The sequence below is a fragment of the Sinohyriopsis cumingii genome, chromosome 2, assembly GCF_028554795.1.
Source record: "Sinohyriopsis cumingii isolate HCF-2022 chromosome 2, ASM2855479v2, whole genome shotgun sequence".
Classification (NCBI taxonomy): domain Eukaryota; kingdom Metazoa; phylum Mollusca; class Bivalvia; order Unionida; family Unionidae; genus Sinohyriopsis; species Sinohyriopsis cumingii.
The window spans coordinates 17,570,945-17,594,841 of NC_142962.1; the positions used below are offsets into that span (position 1 = coordinate 17,570,945).

Here is a 23,897-nt window from a genome sequence, read left to right on the forward strand (position 1 = left end):
TGATTGGTTGAAATCTAGCAAGAGTAATCAGCTAGATTTTTCCAGTTCTTATGGACAATCAGTAATCTTACTTTTATGGCAAGGGAATATGCCATCAGATATTTTTAAAGAAATGTCATTAATTTTCACCAACAAAATGTTTCCAACTTACATTCTAAAATTAGTATTTTAAGTGTCTCAGAAAATTCCCACCAGCTTTTGCACAATGCATGCTGTTATACTCTATTTATAAAGCAGATATTGTTGAGACAACAGCTGATTGGTTTAAATCAAGCTAGGACAAAGACCAAGAAATATTCCAGTTCTTTTGGCCTATCAACAATCTTCCTTTTCAAGACACCTGTGTATAGCTGTCTACAATGGAGGCTTCATCAAAATGGATCATTTAGTATGAAAGTTGGTGGAAACAGTGACAGTTGGAATTCTTTAAAATGCAAGTTAGTGACATTTTTTCTCGTGAAAAGTAATTACATACTTATATAAAAATCTCTGCTAGCATCTTTACTTTGGCGTGACAATGTACTAATGGTTTCAACGACAAATTATTCAATATGGAGGTCATACTTCCCGAGGTAAATCTTACTCAGATAGAACAAATATGCTCCTCACATTTGGATTTGTTTCATCTTATAATGCCTTTGAATGGGGGTCCCAAAATGATATAAGCCTATTATAAGATAGGTTTAAATAAACCATTGTAAGCTAATTCTTACACATTTTGTGAGCAAGATGACAGGTTATGTCTTAAATAAGCCAAGGCATGACATACTTTGTTGAATAATTCTTGAATCTGAAGGTTCCATTTCAGATCACTAATTATTGTGACCCCTAAATACTTGTTATCTTTAATTTTAACTCTTAACTGTTTCCATTTTGTTCTCAATTTTTTACTTCAGTATGCTTTGCTTTAGCTTGAGTCTTGTTTCTTCTTGTTTTATAAAGTTGTCTGCAATCCAGGGCGTCAAAACAACTTATCTACTCAAACTGGAAAGAACATGTTTTTTTTCAACTGATAAAGTTTGAAAAGTGACTTAATAAGGTTCTGGTTTACTTTAATATCCCTCTTATTTACCAGATCATTAATTATTGGAGTTTTGAAAAAGGCAGTATTTCCAGATCTCAGTGCATCAAAATTCCTTTTGCTTAACAAGTGAAGTTTTCAACCGTTTTGGTTTTTGGGATGTTACATGTACTTATATAGATAGAGTACAGTTTATAACATCATGGTCACTAAACCGATCATGTGAATATATGTAGAAGAATTTGCAGAAAAACTATACCTCCCCATTTGCTTGTACCCCCTACCAATTTTAATAATGGTAATCTTTAATGTGATAAAAAGTGCACAAAACTTTGTCAATTCATTCATTGATTATAATTTCTAACCTGAATAAGACCAGAGTGGCCATAACAATGGCATTCTCTGCACCGTTCATGCTTAACAGACTTTCCTTACTAACACTGTGCCATGCTGCGTACACTATGGGCAAGTTGATTTCCTCAGACAACATTCTGACATAATTCATCAAATTCAGTAATCGCCAGATAATTCTGTAAATTACCATAATGTTGAGAGTTTGGAGTTATATAAAATTGCACACATGTACAATGAAATTACACCACTTGTTAAATCCACATGAAAGGCAAATTTATAACTGTCATGATTATCCTTTGCTTAATTCAACATTGTAAATATCATAAGCAGATGACATAGTATTTTCCTTCTATGTACATACTTGTGTAGGTGAACATGCACCCCTTCACCGACAATGGACTTGTCCAGGAAATGGAAATGACAGGCAAACAGATCGTCTTTAACACTGAAAACTTGTCCCACCTAGGCATAATCAGGTTTGAAATTATAAATCTTTTAAACCGGTGGGCAGGTACAAACAAACTGGATGGTTTATTCACTAAAGTAATAAGGTCAGGAATAGATCTAAGATGTTTCTATCTTGAGATGGTAAATGTTGTAATTCACTCGTCCATGGGAAGGGTGCTTAGAATTTTTTCCCTGATTGAGAATACATGTCATTTGTAGAATGTGACACAGGGGCTCATATCATTGCTGACTTCTCTCATTTCTCGCGCAACCTATTTAAGAATAAATGCTGATATTGGAAGCTACATTTCACCTACCCACTTAATATGCAAGTGAAATCCTGCTGAATGGAATACTGTCCTCTCAATGGTTAAAAGAAAATTACTTCCTGCATTTGTTTATAACTTATTGTCAGTTGGCCAATTTTATGCCAGTATTCCATTCAGCGCATTGTTCTTGCATATTACACAGGCGCGATCATGGACATGTCGATCAGTAGCATGGGAGAATGGTCTGGCATTCCTTAAAGGTACGATAGTAAGCCATACGCTTACAAAGTCGAATGCCTGAGCTAAACATCAGTACCAGATTTATTACACTACGCGAAATGTAGCTTGAAATATCATGGTTTTTTATTAATAGGTCGCGCAAGAAAGGAGAGAAGTGTCCTCTCTTATAGTTTCTACATAGTACATGTATGACAGGTAAATTGTAAGCAACAATACGAGCCCCCGTGGAAATAGTCCTTCATGTAAGACCTTGACGCTGATATTTATGTTGTGGGTGTGTGTAGTGTGTTTTGATATGGACTAAAATCGTTACGAAAGTCAAATTTTCAGGAATATTTAACACAACTGACAACTAAAATAATGACACTTTTCTACAAAGTAAAGTCCTGTTTTAGTCAGACTTTACTTACTCTAATGTCCTTTCTCTAATAAATTCAAATTCTCGCAAAAGAAATGGACTGTTTTCAAGTTTCGTTGGCCTACATTTCAGTTGGCTGAAAAGCAATGAAAGCCGGGAATGCTGAAATAGGGTTGAGTTGAAACATAATTATTTAACAAAACGAATAAAAATATATTATGCCTATTGGAACTGTAAGCAACGGTTCGTTTCATTCAAGAAACATATTCCCACCCATGTATCTACTTCAACTTACTTCGGAATACCTCGACTACCGTCATATTGCAACAACGTCAAATGTATGTCAACAGAACATGAAAATGAGTCCATTTGCAAGTATCATATTTTCATTTCGCCAGGATAAAGACAACACAGTAAGTACAGTATATTTATTACACATAAATTAGTGGAAGAGTGTCGATATAGGCTGCCAAGTGTGTGAGATGTTCCTGAAACTTTGATTACTCATTCCGATGTCAACGACATCGGAACACGCTATACAAGGCCGTTATTTGGACAGTAAGACATAACACTAAAACAAAAACAACGTGCTATGTCTTATACTGTAGGACTACCGTAGAACATGCACGATATACAATTCCGTTATTGACTCTTAACTTTCTTTTAGTTGCTGATACTTTTGTTTGATTTCGTGTGTCAGTAAAATTATAGAAAAAATGTCAACGCCTGTGGATAGTCAATACACTAAACTGTAGGGCGCAGACATATTTAAATCCCCCGGATAAAGTTTTGCGTAAAGACGTTTCCGGTATCTTACTTCCGCCTTGCCATAGCAACGTTGAGGTAACCTAAAGTCCAGTGACACCAAAAGCACGTAATTTCTTCTTTTTCTTCTACTTCTTCTAAATTAACAGTAGAATACTACCATTATTCATTTTTATTTTCGTTTTTTAGTTAGGTACATAAACGATTGAATGTATCAAAATATAACATCGAAATAGACATAACCTCATGAATAAAAAAGTTACTGGGTGTACAATGCAGCACCAGTACTGTGGTCCTGAAGAGCCCATTTTATATTATTTTCCGCGCTTTGATAACCAGGACCAGATTGAGTCAGGAATCGACAATTTAATTCTGGGAGTGGGTGCTATGGCATTGGGTTTTCTTTCTAACAAGGGTTTTTTTCTCATTAAGGTCAGGACAGTTTATTTTCTACAATTAAATTGGCTTAATTATTATACTCTGAACAAATTAAAGCAAGAATATTTAAACAAAAACGAGGACCCTTTCTCTCACCCCACCCCAATTAAATGGTCGGTTCCAAGCCATTTATTATCAATGCCATCAGTTGGCACATAAAAGTCTCATTCCTGTGTAAGTACTTATATTTATACTGTATACTCCACATAAGCAATTTCCTGTTGTAAATGCTTTTTTTAAAATTTAAAAGATGTTAAAGCTTAGTTTTACAATGAAGCATCTTAAATAAAGGATTGTTGTTGTCATAAGGTAAGAAGACATAAAGAAGAAGAATCAGGGTAAACAACCTGTTGCTATCCAAGGATATCTGTTTCTTATTTTATTATAATTGTGAGACAAATGGATGCTGGATCTTAGTATCAGTATTAATCTAAATGAATATTATAAAATGGGCCAAGGTTAGGAAGCAAATGCAGCTGGATGATTTTATTTACTGGTATTACGTGACATGCCTAAACAGATTCATTTCACTAAAGCATGTGCACATTCTTTACCCGTGCAAAAGTAATAGTGCTGCTTTGCTGTGAATATCCTTTTTTTTCCTTACTTAATGACAGTGTATTGTATGTCAAAAATTATTAGTCCTTTCTTTGAAACTGTTGATTTGTTTGCTTGGGTTTGAGTTTTGACTTTTTAAGCTAACATTGATGTTTGAGAAAGATAGCCAGTAGTTTCCCATTGGTTGGTGGTTCTTCCTTTGTTCATCCTCCATCAAATATACTGGCCACCTTGTATAGCCTATTATGTGCTGAAAATAGCATTAAACCAACAACAGCAGGAACAACAACAAACTATGCTTTAAAAATAATTTTTCATCTTTTCATCTTTGGAGAGTAAAGATCATCTAGGATAAGTCTAATTCATCTAAATCTGAGGTCTTTGGGTTTTTTTAACACTAAATTCTTTTGAGATTTTAACAGCATATTAACTTTCAATGGTTGAAAAGAATTTAAAGTCTCTAATTCTGGAAATCAAGATAGTGATTATGCATTACCATAAGAACAATTATTGGCTATGGAGTATATTGTAACAAAAATCATTTGAAGTTTCTGGCCTATAATTTTTTAAAATAAATTGTGATGAATTTCATTTAATATTTACACAAGATGAGGTCCAAACATATGTATGAATATCAGGTCATTCCTTAAAATTGGTATTAACAGGTTCAGTTTGAGTGTGCTTTCCTAATAGTGGTACAGGGAGAAGAAAATGTAACTGTTTTGTCTGGCAGAATTAGATGGGCAAATTGTGCATAGGAAATGCCATGAATATTGGTAAATTATATCACATAGCCTTTCAAAGACATTATGTAAATTTATGCTGTTTATCTTTTATTTCTCTGGCTTTCATTGCATTATCCTACTAGCTATTAAGCTGTCATATGAAATGCCTTAGAGCTTTTATTCACAACATATTCATTTAACTACTGTAACACCCAACAACTGCTTGCTCAAAAAAGAATTGTGATATTTTCAATGCAGAGTTTTAAAAGGAAAGTATACACAATAATTTTTTAAGTTACCTTTTAGCCAAATATCAGTCTACTTGTTATCGTGGACCAGTGAAGTAATTTCACTTCAATTTTTAAATCAGTCATTATGATTGCTGTGTAGTTCTGAATTAATCAATCATAATATTTTGGCCAGACAGCATCATGTCTGAACAACCTCTCTCAGAACAGAGAGCAGATGATGAAGAGAAGACTGCAGTCACAGATACACAGGATGATGCTAAGAGTTCAAAGAGTGGACCCAAGAGCCAGGCAGGTTCCAGAGCAGGGTCAAGGGCTGGCTCAGCACAGTCCAAGAAGAGTGCAAAGGGTGACGCCAGTGCAAAGAAAGCGGCTGAGGGTGGGGTTGTGGGTAAGCCTTCCTCTCTGCCTGGCTCAGCCAAAGACAACCCAGCAGCAGATATGAGGAATATGAGGCAGATCATAGCAGAGGATCCAGAATGGTCACTAGCCACAGTCCCCCTGCTTGTAGAACTGTGTATAAAGCATATTGTGGCAAATTTTGAAAGTAAGTAAGATTATTTTCTGTTCAGTTATATTCACTTAATGTTTTTTTTTTTGGGAGGGTAATTCGATTTTGTGTTTTACCAAGGACTGAGCTATTTATTTTCTTCACTTGTCAGTATGGAACATATAGACAGATGGGGGAGCATGTCAGAGCAAAACCCTTTCTTTCTTTAAAAATCAAGTGGTCACATGGATTAGATGGTCCGTGCTTAACATTTGAAATAATGTATGTGTCTGGACAGTTTAAATATAAATACATGTATGCTAGTTTGAACTGTTTGCATTTCATGAGTAACCTAGCAGTTCCCTAGTGAAATCTATTTGCAAATGCAGAACTGGTACACATAGGGCATTTAGAATGGCGGTGAGTTAACCAAGATATATCTGCTGTCAATACAATAGTTTAGACAAGAATAACAATTTTAAGTTAATCAGTTATTTGAACCCCATATTTCATTTTCTTAGCTGTCCATTGTCTGCCCCATTTTAATGTAAATGGAAAAAGTGGTTTGTTCACCTTAGACAATACTTCTGGATATTATTTGAACTTGGTTTTGAACGTTCTTTCATCCTGAGATAATAGAACTTGTTGATGCACTAGTTAGGTATTAAAGAGCATTTTGTCAATAGAGGGTTTTTGTCAAGCCACAATGCCACTGAAACTTGAAAATATACTGGTAATGAGCATATGATTTCACTTTCAGACAACTCCTCAATCCTGAATCGCCTTCTTCCCAAACACAAACAGAAAGTGTTGGAGAAGATCTCTGTGGATCTCCCTCTGAAAATCACAGCCAATCTTGTTGATGATGAGGGATACTGGAAACGTTGCTGCAAAGCAAGGTGGGAAATCTGTGATGTTGTGGCCTATGGAGGCTCCTGGAAACGAATGTATTTTGAAAGAAATCTGCAGGATATCATCGAACATTTTGTCCCTGAGACCACAGATCCATCAAGATTAAATGACTCTCTGCCTCTCTCTGCTAACTATGTGAAAAAACTTGAAATTCGTCAGCTTCTTCCTCCAGTGAAAGAGGCCCCTAAGGGCCCTGATTTTGATGATGCATCAGATGCTGGCAGTGAAGCAGGTGATGAACCTGAGTGTGATCATTTCAGTTTTGGACCTGTTCTAAAACAGCTTCCTAACATTCAGGAACTACACCTAACATATGGTGTGCGTGACTGTGGCATGAATTTTGAGTGGACTTTGTTTCAGTTTACAGCCAGGGACTGTCTTCAGCTTTCACAGTGTGTAGCTGCATGCAAAACATTAAAAGTTTTCCAACTTCAGAGAAGTAAAGTAGATGATGATAAAGTGAGAGTGCTGATCAGCCATATTCTGGACCACCCAGGACTTACTGAGCTTGACTTGTCCCATAACCTTATTGGAGACCGAGGTGCAAGAGCTATAGGAAAGTTTCTCAATAACCACAGTCAACTTGTAAAACTAAACCTCTGTGATAATGCCATTAGGTCATCAGGTGCCCAAGCCATTGCACATGCCCTGACAAAGAATTCAACCCTTCTACATCTCAACCTGCGATTGAATCGTCTTGGAGATGAGGGAGGCCAGGCTATTTGCAGAGCTTTGCATAAGAACTCAACTCTAAGAGAGATAAATCTTGGTAGCAATGAGATGGCTGAGCCAGCAGCAGCCATTTTGTCTCAAGTGGTATCACAAAATATGACAATCAAAACCATTGATCTCTCCTGTAATAAGATTGGCCCGGTAAGTGATCTTCTAGTGAAAGACCAATACATATGCTGCACAAGATAGAATGCCTTTGTATATTGACCACATTTATACATTGCAGTTGGAGTAATTATATGTGAAATTAGAAAGGTTTCATAACTTTTCTATATTAGTCATAGCTTATAAATATTCAATCCTGTATGCTTTTGTGTATTCAATACTGTACCCATTGGTGGTATCAATACTGTACCCTTTTGTGTTTTCAGTATTGTACCCATTGGTGGTGTCAGTACTGTCCCCATTTTTGGTTATTTACATATTATGATTGGTGAAGATTATGGCATTAAAAATACAATATAAAAATATAATCATATTATAGCCAAAAGCATGACAAGAACCTAACTTTGAGATTACTTTCAGTTAGTAATAATAATAATAATAATGAGGACTTTGTATAGCACCTAATTTTTAGAAGCTCTAAGCACTTTACAATATTAGACAACACCTATAAGATAAAAAACATATAATGATATGATTACAAAAACAAACACCATGAAATTAGAAAACATTAAAAAACATGCTGAGAATATTTAAGGTAGGAAACATTATTAGGTCTTTAAGTTTGTTCTTTAAGTACTCCAATCTTGTATCAGCATTAATTTTAATTTTAATGGTACAGTTATGGGAGGCTCATTGTAGCTATATTAGTTAGTCATATGGGTGAATACTAAAGTATTCAAGCCACAATCAAATATACATTAGTTTTAATGGAATTTTAATTATATGCTAATTCAAAGAATTATGTTTGATGCATAGTGAAGCAAAGATTTTATTCTGAGTCTACTGAGGCAAAGGAAATTTGAATAGTTTCCAGTTATTGCTAAAAGGAAAGTGTGATCTAAGAACCACAAGTACTATTTTGCATCATGCCATTTTAAAGATCAAACTTCGTGCTAAGGAACAACAGTTCAACCATTGTAACATCAAGGTGAAGAAAATTGTAATTATCAGTTTGTAAATTATTGTGATTTTCTATGTTCCTTTACTTGTCTTTGTTTCAATCTGGAAATCCTGTGCTTAAATATATTTTATCCTCCAAAATTATACCGTAAAATAAAGTAATAATTATAACAATAGTAATTATAATAGTACCGTTAAATATTCCTTATCGGACACATCTAATTAAGAACACCTGTATATAAAAGACATGTTTTATTGTTTTCTGCTTGTCATTTATTGGCAGTTTTAAGTTAATAATAATAATAATGAAATCCATATTTTTTTATCCAGGATGGTGGTAAGTTGTTGCAGGAAGGGATGGAGATGAATATGACTATAACTGAGATGGATCTGCGGCTCACTGAATGTGGCCAGGAATCTGAGTATTGCATAAGCCAGATACTGCATCGTAATCAGGAGAAGGAACGTGAGAGTAAGCTCAATGATAATGCAGTCATCATGAAGAAATTTCAGCCACAAGCTGCACACAGATTCAAGACTATACCTCAACATGCCTAGTACTTCACTACACACACACACACACACACACACACACACACACACACACACACACACACATATATATATATATATATATATATATATATATATATATATATATATATATATATATATAATATATATATATATGTATGTATGTGTGTGTCAGAGATGAAATCCAATGAAATTTGATTTGTTGTGGATAAAGATATGACAGTTGTATTGTATCCATATTCTCTTGTATTAATTTGTGATAATACATATGACTGATGTAACATAATCATGTGACACCCCATCCGTACCACCTTCAGGACTTGAATGCATTCAGTTCCATATTTTCCACATTTTAACCTGATAAGTATGTTCCAGTACCTTATGTTTCCAGTGGAGTCACCTTATTGAATTTATTGAAAGTTTGTTGTTTAAGACATTGTTTGCATAGTTTTTTCTGTTGCAGTAATAGAAGTCACAAGTCTGTAACTGAAAGAAAAGCTTATTCAGATGTCTATTAAATGAAATCATTTTTTTACTCTAAATAATTGTATATCTTTCAAATGTCTAGGAGTCCATTCAACTAGTCCTGACTATGTAAGTCCATTCTACTAGTCCTGACTATGGGCATGTGTTGAATATGAAAATATAGAATGTTTGAAATATTTTCACCAGAAATTATAAAAATATTTGTAAGGCATAAATTATTTCATGCATTTGTGAAATAAAGTAGATCAATATAGTAAATTTATGTTTTTGTTAATAATCATTGCTTTCAGTTGACTTAAATATATGGTCTATATCTATGATATTAGAATGAGAACTTCAAGGATCTGTCATCTAATAGTACTGTATATACTTGCTTACAAGTCAAGTCCAACTGCAAACTGCACAGACCCAGATTTGCCATCACATAATGTGCTGGCAGATCTGGGTCTCTGTAGTTTGTTAGGAATAATCAGTAGAACAAATAATATAGACCCTGATCTGGAGGCTCATTATGCATTTGTTATTTGCACCTTGACTCAACTTATAAGTGAATAGATATGGTACTGTACAAATTTGATATTGTGATATCATTGTATAACTTGCAACCAGTATTAATGTTTAATAACAACAGTCTCAAATGTACATTTAAGATCTTGCTTTACTTACTTTGTAAACTGTTATATTGAAATGTTAAAATAATCTGTCACAAAACAATTCAGATCCCTATTATGTTAAGTGATACCTAGAAAATTGCGATTTTTCGTGTCACCAACCATCTGATGTTTTTAAAGATTTATAATATCTCTATTCTGATACTATTTGCTCAGGTCACTAACTCCACTTGTTAAAGAATGTTTTAAAGTCTTTTCAAGTAAGAGTTATTTCCCTTGCAATGAAAACCAGAGTTGCATGTTTCTTCATTAATGCATGATGATTAAATACCTCACAAGGTTAAGTTGCCATGGAATTTAATTATTTTTACTGGTTTAAAATATTTTATAGCGCTGGAGAAACATTATACATGGCAAATGGATTTGAAACAAGTTGTCCAATTTATTGGTTTTTCTCCATCATAGTAGTCAGGGCCCCGAGTGGCCAAGTGGTCTAAAGCGCTCTCTGTCACGGATCACTGCCATCTCACCTCTGTCTGCGTGGGTTCGAGTCTCAGATTTGGCTGATGTGGGTGTGTGAGAAAGCTTGCCAGTAGCATCTTGTGGGTCGGTGGTTCTTTCCAGAGTTTTCCCGGGTTCTTCCTCCACCATTAATACTGGCCGCCATGTATAGCCTATCGTGTGCTGAAAAATGGCATTAAACCCTACAACAACAAAAGAACAACAACAACCATCATAGTAGTCCAAGTATGTAGGCAGTAGGTACCAGTATATACAATCCAGTTATTCACTCAACTTTATATGCGAGACAGATTATTGTGAACAATTGACATGGTTTATATTTTTTAGTTATTGATTATGTGTACATGAAACAATCACAGCACAGAAATATCAGTAATGATAATAAAGCCATATAAAAATATGTGTAGTTCTGGTTACAAGGCCCATCCTATTTTTTTTCTTGCTGTCTCTACATTTTTTTGTTTGAAAAAGAATTGGAAAAAAATTTGTGGATAAAAATAGTCAACAAAGGGATGTAATTATGATCAAAGTTAATTCAGGATGCAAATGAGGTTTATTTACTAGTTTATGCTTCATTTATATCCATCTGGACCAAAAAAATGAAAGGTTTGAACTGACCTAACTACCCTCATTTTTTTTCAATGTAACCATAAACACACATAATTATTTTATTCATTTTAATATTTTTGTTTAGTTGACCAAACTAATTTCAATTATGCTTTGTTAAATCTCAGTTCTGTTATAAATTTCTGCATTTCTTTTTTGAATGATTTTTTTCAGAGGTATACAAATAAAAGAGCAGTTAGATTGATATTAAAATTTTGAATTGTCAGTTTCTGAAGCAATGTCTGTTTTTGATTATCACATGGTCTACACTAAAAATTAAATTGGTAGTCATTTCATATAGAATGTTCACATGAACGAGGGGGATTGGGTGCAATTTACCTCTATTTCTGATACTAAAATTATCCAAACAAGATTAGACTCAGACCTTATTAGAGTTCAAAGTTGTTAAAACAAAGGTGGTAATGAATGAATGCAAAACAAACAATGAACACAATGTCACAGTAGCAGTCTCTGAAAGTTGTTCTTTGTTTTCTTCTTTCATCTGTCACAATATAAGCCATATGGTACTTTTAATTCTTGTTGGCTTTGTGTAGATAATTAATAGCCACTGTAAAAGACATCTGCATTGTGTTATACAACTTGTACCCAAGCACCAAATCCAAGATTTTTAATGTTGAATCAAGTTGAATAGTGCATTTTAGTATATGGTATGTTAATGTATATCACTCCAGTGTATAGTATGTTAATGTAGATTATTCCAGTGTATAGTATGCAGGTGTATATCATTCTAGTGTATAATATACTAATGTAGATCATTCCAGTGAATAGTATGCAGGTGTATATCATTCTAATGCATACTATGCTAATGAAGATCATTCCAGTGTATAGTATGTTAGTCTAGATCACATCAGTGTATAGTATGCAGGCGTAGATCATTCCAGTATATATTATGCTAATGTAGATCACTCCAGTGTATAGTATGCAGGTGTAGATCATTCCAGTGTATACTATGTTAGTATAGATCATTCCAGTGTATAGTATGTTGTTATTGATCATACATTGTATATGGTATGCTGGTGGTATAGGTCAATATAGATCATTACAGTGTAATGCTGGTGGTGTAGATCATTCCAGTGTACATTATGCTGGTATTGATCAATCCAGTATATAGTTTGCTGGTGTAAATCACAGATCATTGCAGTGTAATGCTGGTATAGATCATTCCAGTGTACATTATGCTGGTATAGATCATTCCAGTGTACATTATGCTGGTATTGATCAATCCAGTGTACATTATGCTGGTATTGATCATTCCAGTGTACATTATGCTGGTATTGATCATTCCAGTGTACATTATGCTGGTATTGATCATTCCATTGTATAGTATGCTGGTATAGATCACTGACAACACAAATTCCCAGTAAGTGGTGTTATGGTGAAAAGTTGCAGTTAATCTCATCCTCACATGTCAGTAGATTTTTATTTATCACCAACCATATTACTTGGAATGCAATGATCTTCTCATGAATCAGCAAAGTGGTTGCTATCACTGCAATCATGTCATTCATCTAATGTAGAGAAATGGATTTAAGTGGGTCAAGAGGGAAATGGATTTAAGTGGGTCAAGAGGGAAATGGATTTAAGTGGGTCAACAGGGAAATGGATTTAAGTGGGTCAACAGAGAAATGGATTCTTGACTAGATGCATAGTCACTAATGCATAATACACATCATCCCAATCATCCCAAATTCAAAGGAATATTGTTCTTTGGACTTGATTTTTCTTAAAGCACTTTGTAATCTTCCAACTCTTTAAGCCTTAGACTGACTCTCTTGTATGGAGTATGGTACAACAGTTGTTTGCAGTTTTTCAATATTGTACCATTTTAATATTTTCAAGATAATTTTCTATAACATTCACATATCTAAGGTTAACATGTCCATGTTTAAGATGAAGTTGTTCTTTGTGTTTCACCTAAATCTATACAAACTAGTTGTAAGAAAATTTTGCTCAGCACCATACTTAGATTATGGATGCCCTTTTCTAAAGTATCCATCTGAAGATGTCTAGGATCACTAGACTACAGCCTTCCTCCACCATTAATTTTATAAAACTGAGATATCAACAAATATACCTGCTGCCTGATATAGTCTACCTTTGCTAAAAAGTGGCATTAAACCCTTAACAGAAGACCAACTAAACAACAGTTATCTTTCTGATGGATGCATTTCATCTTAAATTGTGTTTCACCAAAATTGGTACAATGTAATTATATCTATAAATATGTTCTTATAGGTCTAGAATTAACCTGTACATGTGCTCTTCCAGAGTTTAGCACAGTGACAGCATGGTGCAAGAACCTGCATCAGTCTTGTCATATTGTCATAGGACATGTGCATCCAACTGGTAATTTTTGTGCATAAAAATACTGTAGAGAAATGGGATTGTTCTATCCTGAGTTTCTGGTCTAAATGGTCACTTCCTTTCATCTCTCTTTCTTGTACTTGATGATAGCAGTAAGGTACAGCATTGTAATGGGGGAAATTGCACTGATTTCTAACAGAAAATTTTATAGACTTTTCTCAAATGGTTTACTGACTACTTGCATATCTCACACTTTGTGCTGATCATCATGGTTTTAATGAGTGTTTGTCCTTGCCAAGCTTCAACATATGAAAATTAATGACTTCACTGAAACCATAGCTGTTTGTAAATCCTGAGTGTTAGTCATTCCATACTGCATTTCTTGTGAAGCTACCTTTGTTTTTTTTTCTTTTTCTTGGTACTGTATCTGTAATTCTTGGGTCTACCACTGGCCAAACTGACAACTGAATGAGCAGTTGGTGTCATATCTTGCCATTTTTGCATCTGGTACTTGAACTTGGGTTCCTGACCCCAGAATGGCAAGACAAATGACGTTAAGGCAGAATGTTCATGCAAACAGATTATTTGTTTTAGAAAGAGAAAATCTAACACCATTCAAGCATCTAGTTCATAACATCAAAGATCTAGTCTACACTGTTCAGGTTTATTTTTGTACTGTTCATGTTGTTTATGTTGGATGATGCTCTCACCCCCGCAGCTTTCACCTGCAAAATTCAAGAAATACATGGAGGTTTGATCTCATTCAACATTATACATGAGCTAAAATACATGATTCACACAGATGTATGGTGCATATATTGGATGAAATCTGAAACACATATAGATCAAACAGATCAATGTATTGGGTCAAGCTGATATAAAATACTACATGAAAATGCACAACTCCATTATTTCTTGCTCAGACCCATCACCATGACAGAGCAGATTACCAGACTGCCAAAAAGTTTGTTTTTATTATCTTGGAGGTCCCCTTAAGACATACAGGAAAGTGACTTGCTTTTATCTGAAAATTCCCAATGGACTTTATTTAATGAAACAAGCTACCAGACAAGTTAATCTAATATTTTCCCAAAATCAACTTAACATGTCCAAAAACCAATCCCTCATTTAGTTCAATTTCGATTCTCCCTATGGGCTGGTACTATAGCGTAAATCTATTTTCTTTCCTTTTGTATGATACAATTGTTGAAAAACCACTGGCCTCTAAATCTGAGGGACTCACTGACACATCTTCAGACTGGCCTCTAAATCTGAGGGACTCATTGACACATCTTCAGACTGGCCTCTAAATCTGAGGGACTCATTGACACATCTTCAGACTGGCCTCTAAATCTGAGGGACTCATTGACACATCTTCATCACAATGCCTGGACTCATCAGTCATATTGATATTGTTCAGTAGTAATGAAGTGCCAGATTTCATGCACTTTTAACAACAGTGTCCATGTTCAATGGCATGGAACAATTTCACATTCACCTCAAAGAGCACTTTTTGTTATTAAGACATATTGACAGCAGATTTTGGCACACATACAACATGATTCATTTTTCCACAGTCAAGATTGCAACACAGGCTGGTACAAATCTGTAGGTGGAAGAACTTTGTATTTGATACTTGACAAATGTGCTCTACACCAATCTGATCAGTCAGAATTTTGGGGTGACCCATCAGAAATCAAGAATAGTTGTAGCACAGTGAACATGTGTCACTATACCTGACGTGTTGCAAAGCAGGCATGTAGCACTGGTCTGCCATCCAAAAAAACTGTTGCAATGATCTAAACATTCAATTTCCACCACATCTTGGTTTTCAGCAATGTATCAAAGTTTTGGATCAATTACCAGATGTTGGTCATATTATTGGTCCCATAGTTTCACCACTTGGTTTCTTTGGGATTCAGTGTTCTGTGGTCATTGGTAAGTTTTTTCATATGGGTCTTCTACAATAAACCCATTATATGGATTTTTCATGTTAAATAAAATTGATGTTTTCAAAATAGACATCATCTGTCAAATATGTACTTGATCTGTGTACTTTCCAAGTTATAACCATCAACCAAATAAGGATCATTCCTGTCATATTATATCCACTTGTCTTGAGTTTTGCATAAGTCAGACAACCTATGCAAAGCTGCTGCCAAATACATACGACTGCTACATTTGGGATGGTAAAATGGTATATTCTCAGGCATAAAATTGTTTCCATACACCAAACTACTCCAAACCCTCAAAATACCACAACCCACTCGTAACTCTTACAAAACATATAGAAAGAAACAAAATAAAAATATTACTTTTTATTTATATAGTTTACTGGAATTATGGTATAGCACTTTTGCAATAAAAATGCTCAAAGTGTTTTTCAACAAATTTACATAGAAGTATATCCATAGATATAAATATTAAAAAAAACTTGAAAGCATAAGGGAAGACATGACCATTGGGTTCTTACAAACAAACAAGTGAAAGTTTTCTTTCTTAGTGTATGTATGTGTAAGAGTGGTAAATATTCCTTGAGAGCGAGACTGAATGATGTGGAGGGGGAGGGTACGTAGGAATGTATGTGACCAGTCTAGGGGATACATACATAGGTACATACATACATACATATACACACACACATACATATATACATACATACATACTTGTACATACATACATACATACATACATACAAAACTAATAAGACTTCATTACAGGAGAGAAATATAATGACATACAGATATCAAGACAGATAGATGGACAAATATAAATGAATGAAAAGACCTATCAACTGAGGGCATGAGAATGGAAAGCAAACAACCAAAAAATGGCTGGAAAGAAGAAATAGAAACAACTAAACCACTCCATAAATATCTAAATGGGCATAATGCATAGATTGATTCATAGGTGCAAATGAAATCAATCTGTTCAAAATTATCCCACACAACTTCTAGTCAAAACAATAGATGTACATAAATTAATACTCTCACTGATCATAATCATCATCATCATCATCATCATCATCATCATCATCACAAACTTTATACAAGACCATTAAAAATGTTACAATATAGAAAAAATCTCATCATTTATTTCTGCTCTTAAATTATCTATCTAGTATCTCTCCCTGACCTTTTTCTACGTGTTGTAGTCAAATGTCTTGATAAATGTTTATTACATTTTTAAAAAGTACATCTATAACATTTTCTGTATCACCAGATATATACTGTTTTTGATTAAATGTCTCACCTGTTTTCATAACAAGAGAAGCAAACACACATCTTTAGAGTCATGATAGTTTCTGCCAATACATCCAAACCTCAGTATTTGGAATTTTATAAATCCCACGAAAGTGGGCCCAGGATGAAAACTTTTTATACAGTAAATGATTTATGTTGGTTTCTTTGAAATGTACTCTATTATCAAAATTATATCTTTTGATGAAGTTATTTCTCTTATAAACTGTTGCATCTGAAAAGTCACTTTCTCTACTAATTAAAGACTTTATGTCAATTGAAGAGTGATAAGTATTTATCCTCTCAAGATACTGATCAAGTACTTCCTCTGAATGTGTCAATTGAAGAGTGATAAGTATTTATCCTATCAAGATACTGGTCAAGTACTTCCTCTGAATGTGTCCAAATGAAGAGTGATAAGTATTTATCCTCTCAAGATACTGGTCAAGTACTTCCTCTGAATGTGTCCTTTTGAAGAGTGATAAGTATTTATTCTATCAAGATACTGGTCAAGTACTTCCTCTGAATGTGTCCTTTTGAAGAGTGATAAGTATTTATCATATCAAGATACTGGTCAAGTACTTCCTCTGAATGTGTCCAAATGAAGAGTGATAAGTATTTATCCTATCAAGATAATGGTCAAGTACTTCCTCTGAATGTGTCAATTGAAGAGTGATAAGTATTTATCCTATCAAGATACTGGTCAAGTACTTCCTCTGAATGTGTCCAAATGAAGAGTGATAAGTATTTATCCTATCAAGATATTGGTCAAGTACTTCCTCTGAATGTGTCCAAATGAAGAGTGGTAAGTATTTAACCTATCAAGACAATGGTCAAGTACTTCCTCTGAAGGTGTGCAAATGAAGAGTGATAAGTATTTATCCTATCAAGATAATGGTCAAGTACTTCCTCTGAATGTGTCCAAATAAAGAAAATATCATCAATAAATCTAGCATAACAGAATGGTAATTTCAGAGTTCTAGCAAATGTTTCTTTCTCCCACTTAGCTATATAAATATTTGTATAAAATGGGGGAAATGTATTATCCATGGCCAGCCCGTTTTTTCTGCAAATAAATATCTCTATTGGCATAAAACTATTTTATAAAAGATAAAAATACATTGGACTTGAATTATTTTCTAGTCAGGTTTTCCTATCCTTTAACGCTCAAAAATATCTTGAGTGTATGGGATAGGGGAGGGTAACTGCAAAACTATGTCGACTCCCCATTGCTGCAGACACCCGTTTAGATAGCTAGCTAGATAGATCAATATGTTATATTTTTTTTATTAGTATGTGTATTCAAATTATATTATTTGACTGTCATCTTCTGAGTAAATTATCTATCTATTATATCTTTCAGTCTATCTATCTGTCTGTCTGTCTGTCAGTCTATCTGCCATCCTGACTGTCTATCTATCTACCTACCTACCTATCTATCAGTCTGTCTGTCTGTCTGACTATATATATATATATATATATATATATATCAGTCTGTCTGTATGTCTGTCTGCCATCATGTCTGTCTATCTATCTTTCTATCTATCAGTCAGTCTGTCTGTCTCTCTATCTATCTACCTATCTATCAGTCTGTCTGTATGTCTGTCTGCCATCCTGTCTATCTACCTACCTACCTACCTTTCTATCTATATATCTATATATCTGCCTGCCTGCCTAAATGAATGAATGAATAATAATAATACAAATCTTTTGAGTTGCACTTGATCTAAAAGGTCACGTTGGTTAAGTAATAATAACACATTCAGTAAAAACTGATGAGCAATAGCCAATAGTGCAGAACTGGTACCATTCCAGATGTATAAATTGGAAGATAATAATACAGTGGTAAGAACACGATAACGTTACGACTAAAATACTGACACTGTATTTGTGACTGAGACGGCAATTACAGTATTGACGTCAAGATGGTTACCCTGATTGAGATAAGAAATAAGTAACAAGTTACCGATTTATACATACATTTGGCTACTTATTCCTTATTGACATCAAATTGGCTATTCATTCCTAAGTCCCAGTTCAGTAAGTGATTGGTTAAAACTTACTGCCGATTAAAAGCTCTTCAGGGCTTGCATTGTTGCTATTCTAACCCACATGGAGAAATGAGTGTAATTTTGGTACCATCTATATAAAGCTGAATAGAGACATAACACGAACTATGTGTAGGAAGGGTTTATGATATTGATGGAAATACATATTTAGTAATTTGACATAGAATTTATTAGTTGTGTTACGTGTTTGGATCCTGTCTTGTAGTGCATGGAATGAACTCAGTATTCGCATTCGGAAAGTTTACTAATGACTCAAGCAAACGTGAAACCACAAAAAACACCATACAAGTGTGAAATTGGAGATTTCTCCTATGTGGTCATATTGTGCTTAGAGGAGAATTATTTCTAGTAATTACGAGCTCAGGATGGCTTCACTCGATATCGACTGTTGTCTGTTGTCTTGAACTCCTTGGATCTGCACAAACAAGCATACGGGAAGGGTAGTCCTACAATATAAGACGTATAACATATCATTTATGTTTTATTTCTACGTCTTACTACCCAAATAACGTCCTTGTATAGCGTGTTCCAATGTCGTTTTACATCGGAACGAGTAGTCAAAAGTTTCAAGAATATCTCATACACTTGGTGGCCCATATGGACACTTCCACAAACTGATGTGTAATTAATATACGTGTACTTACTAGGCTGTTTTTATTCTGGTGGAATCAAAATCTGACACTAGCAAATGGACGCAGTCTCATGTTCCGTTGACATACATTTGAATTTGTTGAAATGCGACGGTTGTCGAGGTATGCCGAGGTATGTTCATGTAGATTCACGGGGGGGGGGGGATATGTTTCTTGATCGAAACGAAACGTTGCTTACAGTTTCAATAGGCATAATATATTTTTATTCGTTTTGTTAAAGAATAATAATTTAATTTAACCCGATTTCGGCATTCCCGGCTTTCATCGCTTTCCAGCCCTATGAAATGTAGGCCAACGAAACTTTAAAACAGGTCAATATCTTGGTGAGAATTTTAATTTATTAGAGTTAAGACATAAGAGTAAGTAAAGTCTGACTAAAACATTATGACATTACTTTGTAGAAAAGCGTCGTTATTGGTTGCCAGTTGTATGAGATATTCCTGAAAATTTGACTTTCATTACAATGTTAGTCGACATAAAATCACGCTACACAGCGCCGTTAGTTATCCTGTAAGACCCAGACGCCCAAAACATAAATATCAGGGTCGAGGTCTTACATGTAGGACTAACTGGAAGGGGTTTGTTGTTGTTGTTGTTGTAGGGTTTAACGCCATTCTTCAGCACAAGATTCGGCTATACATGTCGGCCAGTATTAATGGTGGAGGAAGAACCCGGGAAAACCCCCGGAAAGAACCATCGACCCACGAGAAGCTCCTGGCAAGCTTTCTCACATACCCACGTTCGCTGAATCCGAGACTCGAACCCACGCAGACAGAGGTAAGATGACAGTGATCCGTAACGGAGAGCGCTTTAGACCACTCGGCCACTCAGGGTCCCCTGGAAGGGGTTTGAAAACACACTCATTGTGGATCAATTCTAACAATACTTAGTACGAATGAAACCCATACCTTGAAGATTTTGATTTAAACGTCTGATGGACAGTTTCAGGAATCTGTTCCAAGAGAAGTCAAAATTATTAAACAAATTCGTGGAGCCAATTTTCAGAAATTAGGTCAACAAAGACGGGGGGTGGGGGGGGGGACGGAGAAGACGGTAAGAAGATTATATCTTATTTATACAGATGGGCCAATACCTTTCCTATTTCAAGAGCTTTAACATAGGAGATAGTGTCGAGCCACTAAAGAAGTCCCGACGAAACTCATAAGGTGGAATCAGCGTTAAAAGGGGCATTCTACGGGCACCGGGTATTAAAAACACGAACAATTTGGATCGATTGAATAGATTGCAATTATTGCAGCCCTACTTAGATGATATTGACTTGATTGTATTTTGGACAGTATCTAGTTAGGGATCTGTTCCAACTGTAGGAAAATTTAAAGAAAATTCGTCGACTCGATTTTAAAGAATCCGAAGATCAATATATGATAGTTATAACAAAGCCCATTAGAAGATTACCTCTTCAGTCCATATCAGGTTCCTACAGTCCACCCCTAAAGTGATTTTGGCATTGATCATTGTTCGATATCTTCTATGCAGCGATTTGACTCCCAAAAGCACTATTGACAGTGTTTGTCTAATGCAAGCGGAAAACTAAGAGGGTCTTTACGGATACAAGCAGTATTTATAACCGTTACAATATATGAACAGGTTGTAGCCAAATTTTGCGATGCTTGAACCCTTACTTAGAGGATTTTGATTTCAACCCCTGTTGAAAGTTCGTAGAGAGTGATCCGTCCAAATAGTTGAAAACGTTTGAAGTTAAATTCGTCGAAACGATTCAATTAATTCGCAGCTAGATGAAAGAGGTCGGGCACAACATATGCGATAAGAAGATTATAACTGACCTATACAGTTGGGCCTCTACGCCTCCTCCTTAAAGAGTTCTGACAATGGACCTTCTATGATATTTTATTTCTACGCGATATAGTCCAACCACGAAGGAAGTCCTGACGAATATCATCGATAAGAAACAGCGTAACAAGGGGTGTCCGATGGTTACTGGGTATGAAAAACACACAAGTGTTGATAGATTGTATCAACATTTTGTACTCATTGAACTTTACTAAGAAGATTTTTGACTAAGACACCTCTTGGCTATTATCTAACTAACAGTAGGAAAAATTAGAAGAAATTATGAAGAGCCAATTTCGAGTAATTCTCGGCTAGATAAAGCAAGTCGAGCACAACGCATGACGTAAGACTTTATATTACGTTATCATTTGGGCTATTACGTCCCCTCTTTTTACAGTTTTTACATGGAGCCAGGCGAAAAAAGGCTTTAAATCATGCTTCGACTGGCCTGAGGTATCGAAGGTAACATAGCTCCCTGTATTCGGTGTTTGAATTTTATATTTCCACTGCATGAAATACTAGGGATACGTCACGGAAATGTAATATGGAGAAACCATGAAGTTGTGATGTTCTGGCCGACCAGTCCTAACACTAACCTCTTAATACTGAGCGCCAAGCGAGGCAGCTGTTAGTACCATTTTTGCAAGTCTTTGGTATGACTCGGCCGGGGATCAAACCCACGACCTCCCGCATCCGAGGCTGACGCTCTAACCACTAGGCCACCGGAGCGGTTATCCTCGAGAGATAAAATATAAAAGAAGGGTCTGTATCGAAATTCTAAAGAAGGAATTAATGGCCCAACTGTACAACGGCACATGTTGTACTCGACCTTGTTTCTCTAGCCGCTAATTTCTCGAAATCAGCTGGACGAATTTTCTTCAAACTTTTGCTGCTGTTGGAACGGGTTCCTATTTAGAAACTGTATGAGAGGCGTTGAAATCAAAATCCTTTAAGTAAGGGACCAATTAGTACAAATTATTTGATACAATCTATTAACATTTGCGTTTTTATATATATTCCCGGTATCCATCTGGTGTTTCTTATTTCCCTGTTTTCTCTCGACGAAATTCATCATGACCTCTTTCGTGGATGGACTCAATACCCTCAGAGATAAAATGTCAAAGAAGGGTATAAGTCAAACTGAAATTCCTCGTGACTTCTTTCGTGGATGGACTCAATACCCTTAGAGATAAAATGTCAAAGAAGGGTATAAGTCAAACTGAAATTCCTCGTGACTTCTTTCGTGACCACACTATCCTCTAGAGAGAACTTGTCAAGAAGGATCCATGTCAAATCTATTTAAAGATGATACGTAACGACCAAAACTGTATAAGTAAGATATAATCTTTTTGTGGCATGTGTTTTACCCACCCTTCACTCCCTATCTTATGTAAGCCCTATACATCAGCTACAAGTATGCTAAGTTCCCCAGTTCCAAGGAATTCAAGACAACAGTCAAAGTCAACTGAAGGCTTCTTAAACTCGTAAATACTCCTCATAATTTCCATCTAAGGACATGACCACCACACAAGAGAAATCTCCAGTTTCACACGTGTATGTTTTTTGTTGTTGTGGTTTCCCTGTTACTTGAGTTATTAGTAAGCTTTACGAGCAAGAATTCTAAAAGTTCAAACCATGAACTACAAGAAACGACCCAAACACATAACACAATCAATTATTCCTATACCAAATTACGAAACGTGTATACATATCAATATCCTAAACCATTCCTACATATAGTCATAGATCTGTCTATATTCAGCTTTACATAGCTGGTACCCAAAAAACACTCGTATTTCTCCAATCGTGTTATTTTACACCATTGCATGCCCAAAAAGAGCTTTCATCTGCATTAACTAAGTGATAACCAATTACATACTGAATTGGGAATAATGAATCAATAGAAACCTCGGTGTGAATTAGGATTAAGTATTCAAATGTATGTGAACATATTTGAATCGGGAATATGTAACTGGTTACTTATTCCATATTGAGTCGGGAATAAGGAATAAGTAACCAACTTGATAAGGAATAAGTAACCAACTTGATTTCACTCATTACAGTGTGGGCGGACAGAGCAATATTTCGTCTGCTGATTTACCGTAATTTCAATAAATTATATTGATAAAAGTAATATTTTGTATTTTATGTCGTTGTTTATGTTTTGTAACGGAAGGGTTTCTGGTGTTTCGAGGTTTGTGGTGGTTTGGTGTGCTTTGGACTGGTGTGGTGTTTCGATTAGGGGTGCTTGGGATTGGTGAGGTGTTTTGATTTACCGCTCTCCATCATATCCCGGCTTATTGTGAGCTATCACTGAGCGAAATCAGGAAGAGGACTGGGTCCAGGGAGTACACTTACGTTCTGACAGTGCCACAAGGAACCGACTATTGAATTTTGTTATTTTATAAACTGTTTAAATCT

At 35.3% G+C, this 23,897-nt stretch overlaps 2 protein-coding genes across 4 annotated transcripts in view; one reads left to right on the forward strand and one right to left on the reverse strand.

Moving 5' to 3' along the window:
• Positions 1-3,447, reverse strand: part of LOC149804393 (RNA polymerase II-associated protein 1-like) — a 43,361-nt gene extending 39,914 nt beyond the window's left edge. The window contains exons 1-2 of the mRNA XM_089932282.1: positions 3,304-3,447; positions 864-984 (exon numbers count right to left, since the gene is read on the reverse strand). Coding sequence (XP_089788408.1) covers positions 864-872 — 9 coding nt within the window. The 5' untranslated portion in view covers positions 873-984; positions 3,304-3,447. The remainder of the gene's footprint in view (positions 1-863; positions 985-3,303) is intronic.
• Positions 3,448-3,501: 54 nt separating this feature from the next.
• On the forward strand, positions 3,502-11,175 carry LOC149804394 (dynein regulatory complex subunit 5-like). 3 transcript variants are annotated; one of them, XM_089939663.1, is made up of 4 exons: positions 3,502-3,559; positions 5,603-5,970; positions 6,674-7,698; positions 8,953-11,175. In XM_089939663.1, the coding sequence occupies exons 2-4, from the start codon at positions 5,607-5,609 to the stop codon at positions 9,178-9,180; spliced, it is 1,617 nt and encodes a 538-aa protein (XP_089795789.1). In that variant the 5' UTR covers positions 3,502-3,559; positions 5,603-5,606; the 3' UTR covers positions 9,181-11,175. The 3 variants fall into 3 exon arrangements, with proteins under 3 accessions (XP_089795789.1, XP_089795781.1, XP_089795797.1); XM_089939655.1 differs by having other exon boundaries at positions 3,503-3,563; XM_089939671.1 differs by having other exon boundaries at positions 3,522-3,563; positions 5,599-5,970.
• Positions 11,176-23,897: the final 12,722 nt, after the last annotated feature.

Bases quoted from the DNA above. Each gene is read 5' to 3' on its own strand.
- LOC149804394 (XM_089939663.1), top strand. From the start codon at position 5,607: ATGTCTGAACAACCTCTCTCAGAACAGAGAGCAGATGATGAAGAGAAG. The intron at 5,971-6,673 runs GTAAGTAAGATT...TTTCACTTTCAG, and splicing joins TATTGTGGCAAATTTTGAAA to ACAACTCCTCAATCCTGAAT. The intron at 7,699-8,952 runs GTAAGTGATCTT...TTTTTTATCCAG, and splicing joins CCTGTAATAAGATTGGCCCG to GATGGTGGTAAGTTGTTGCA.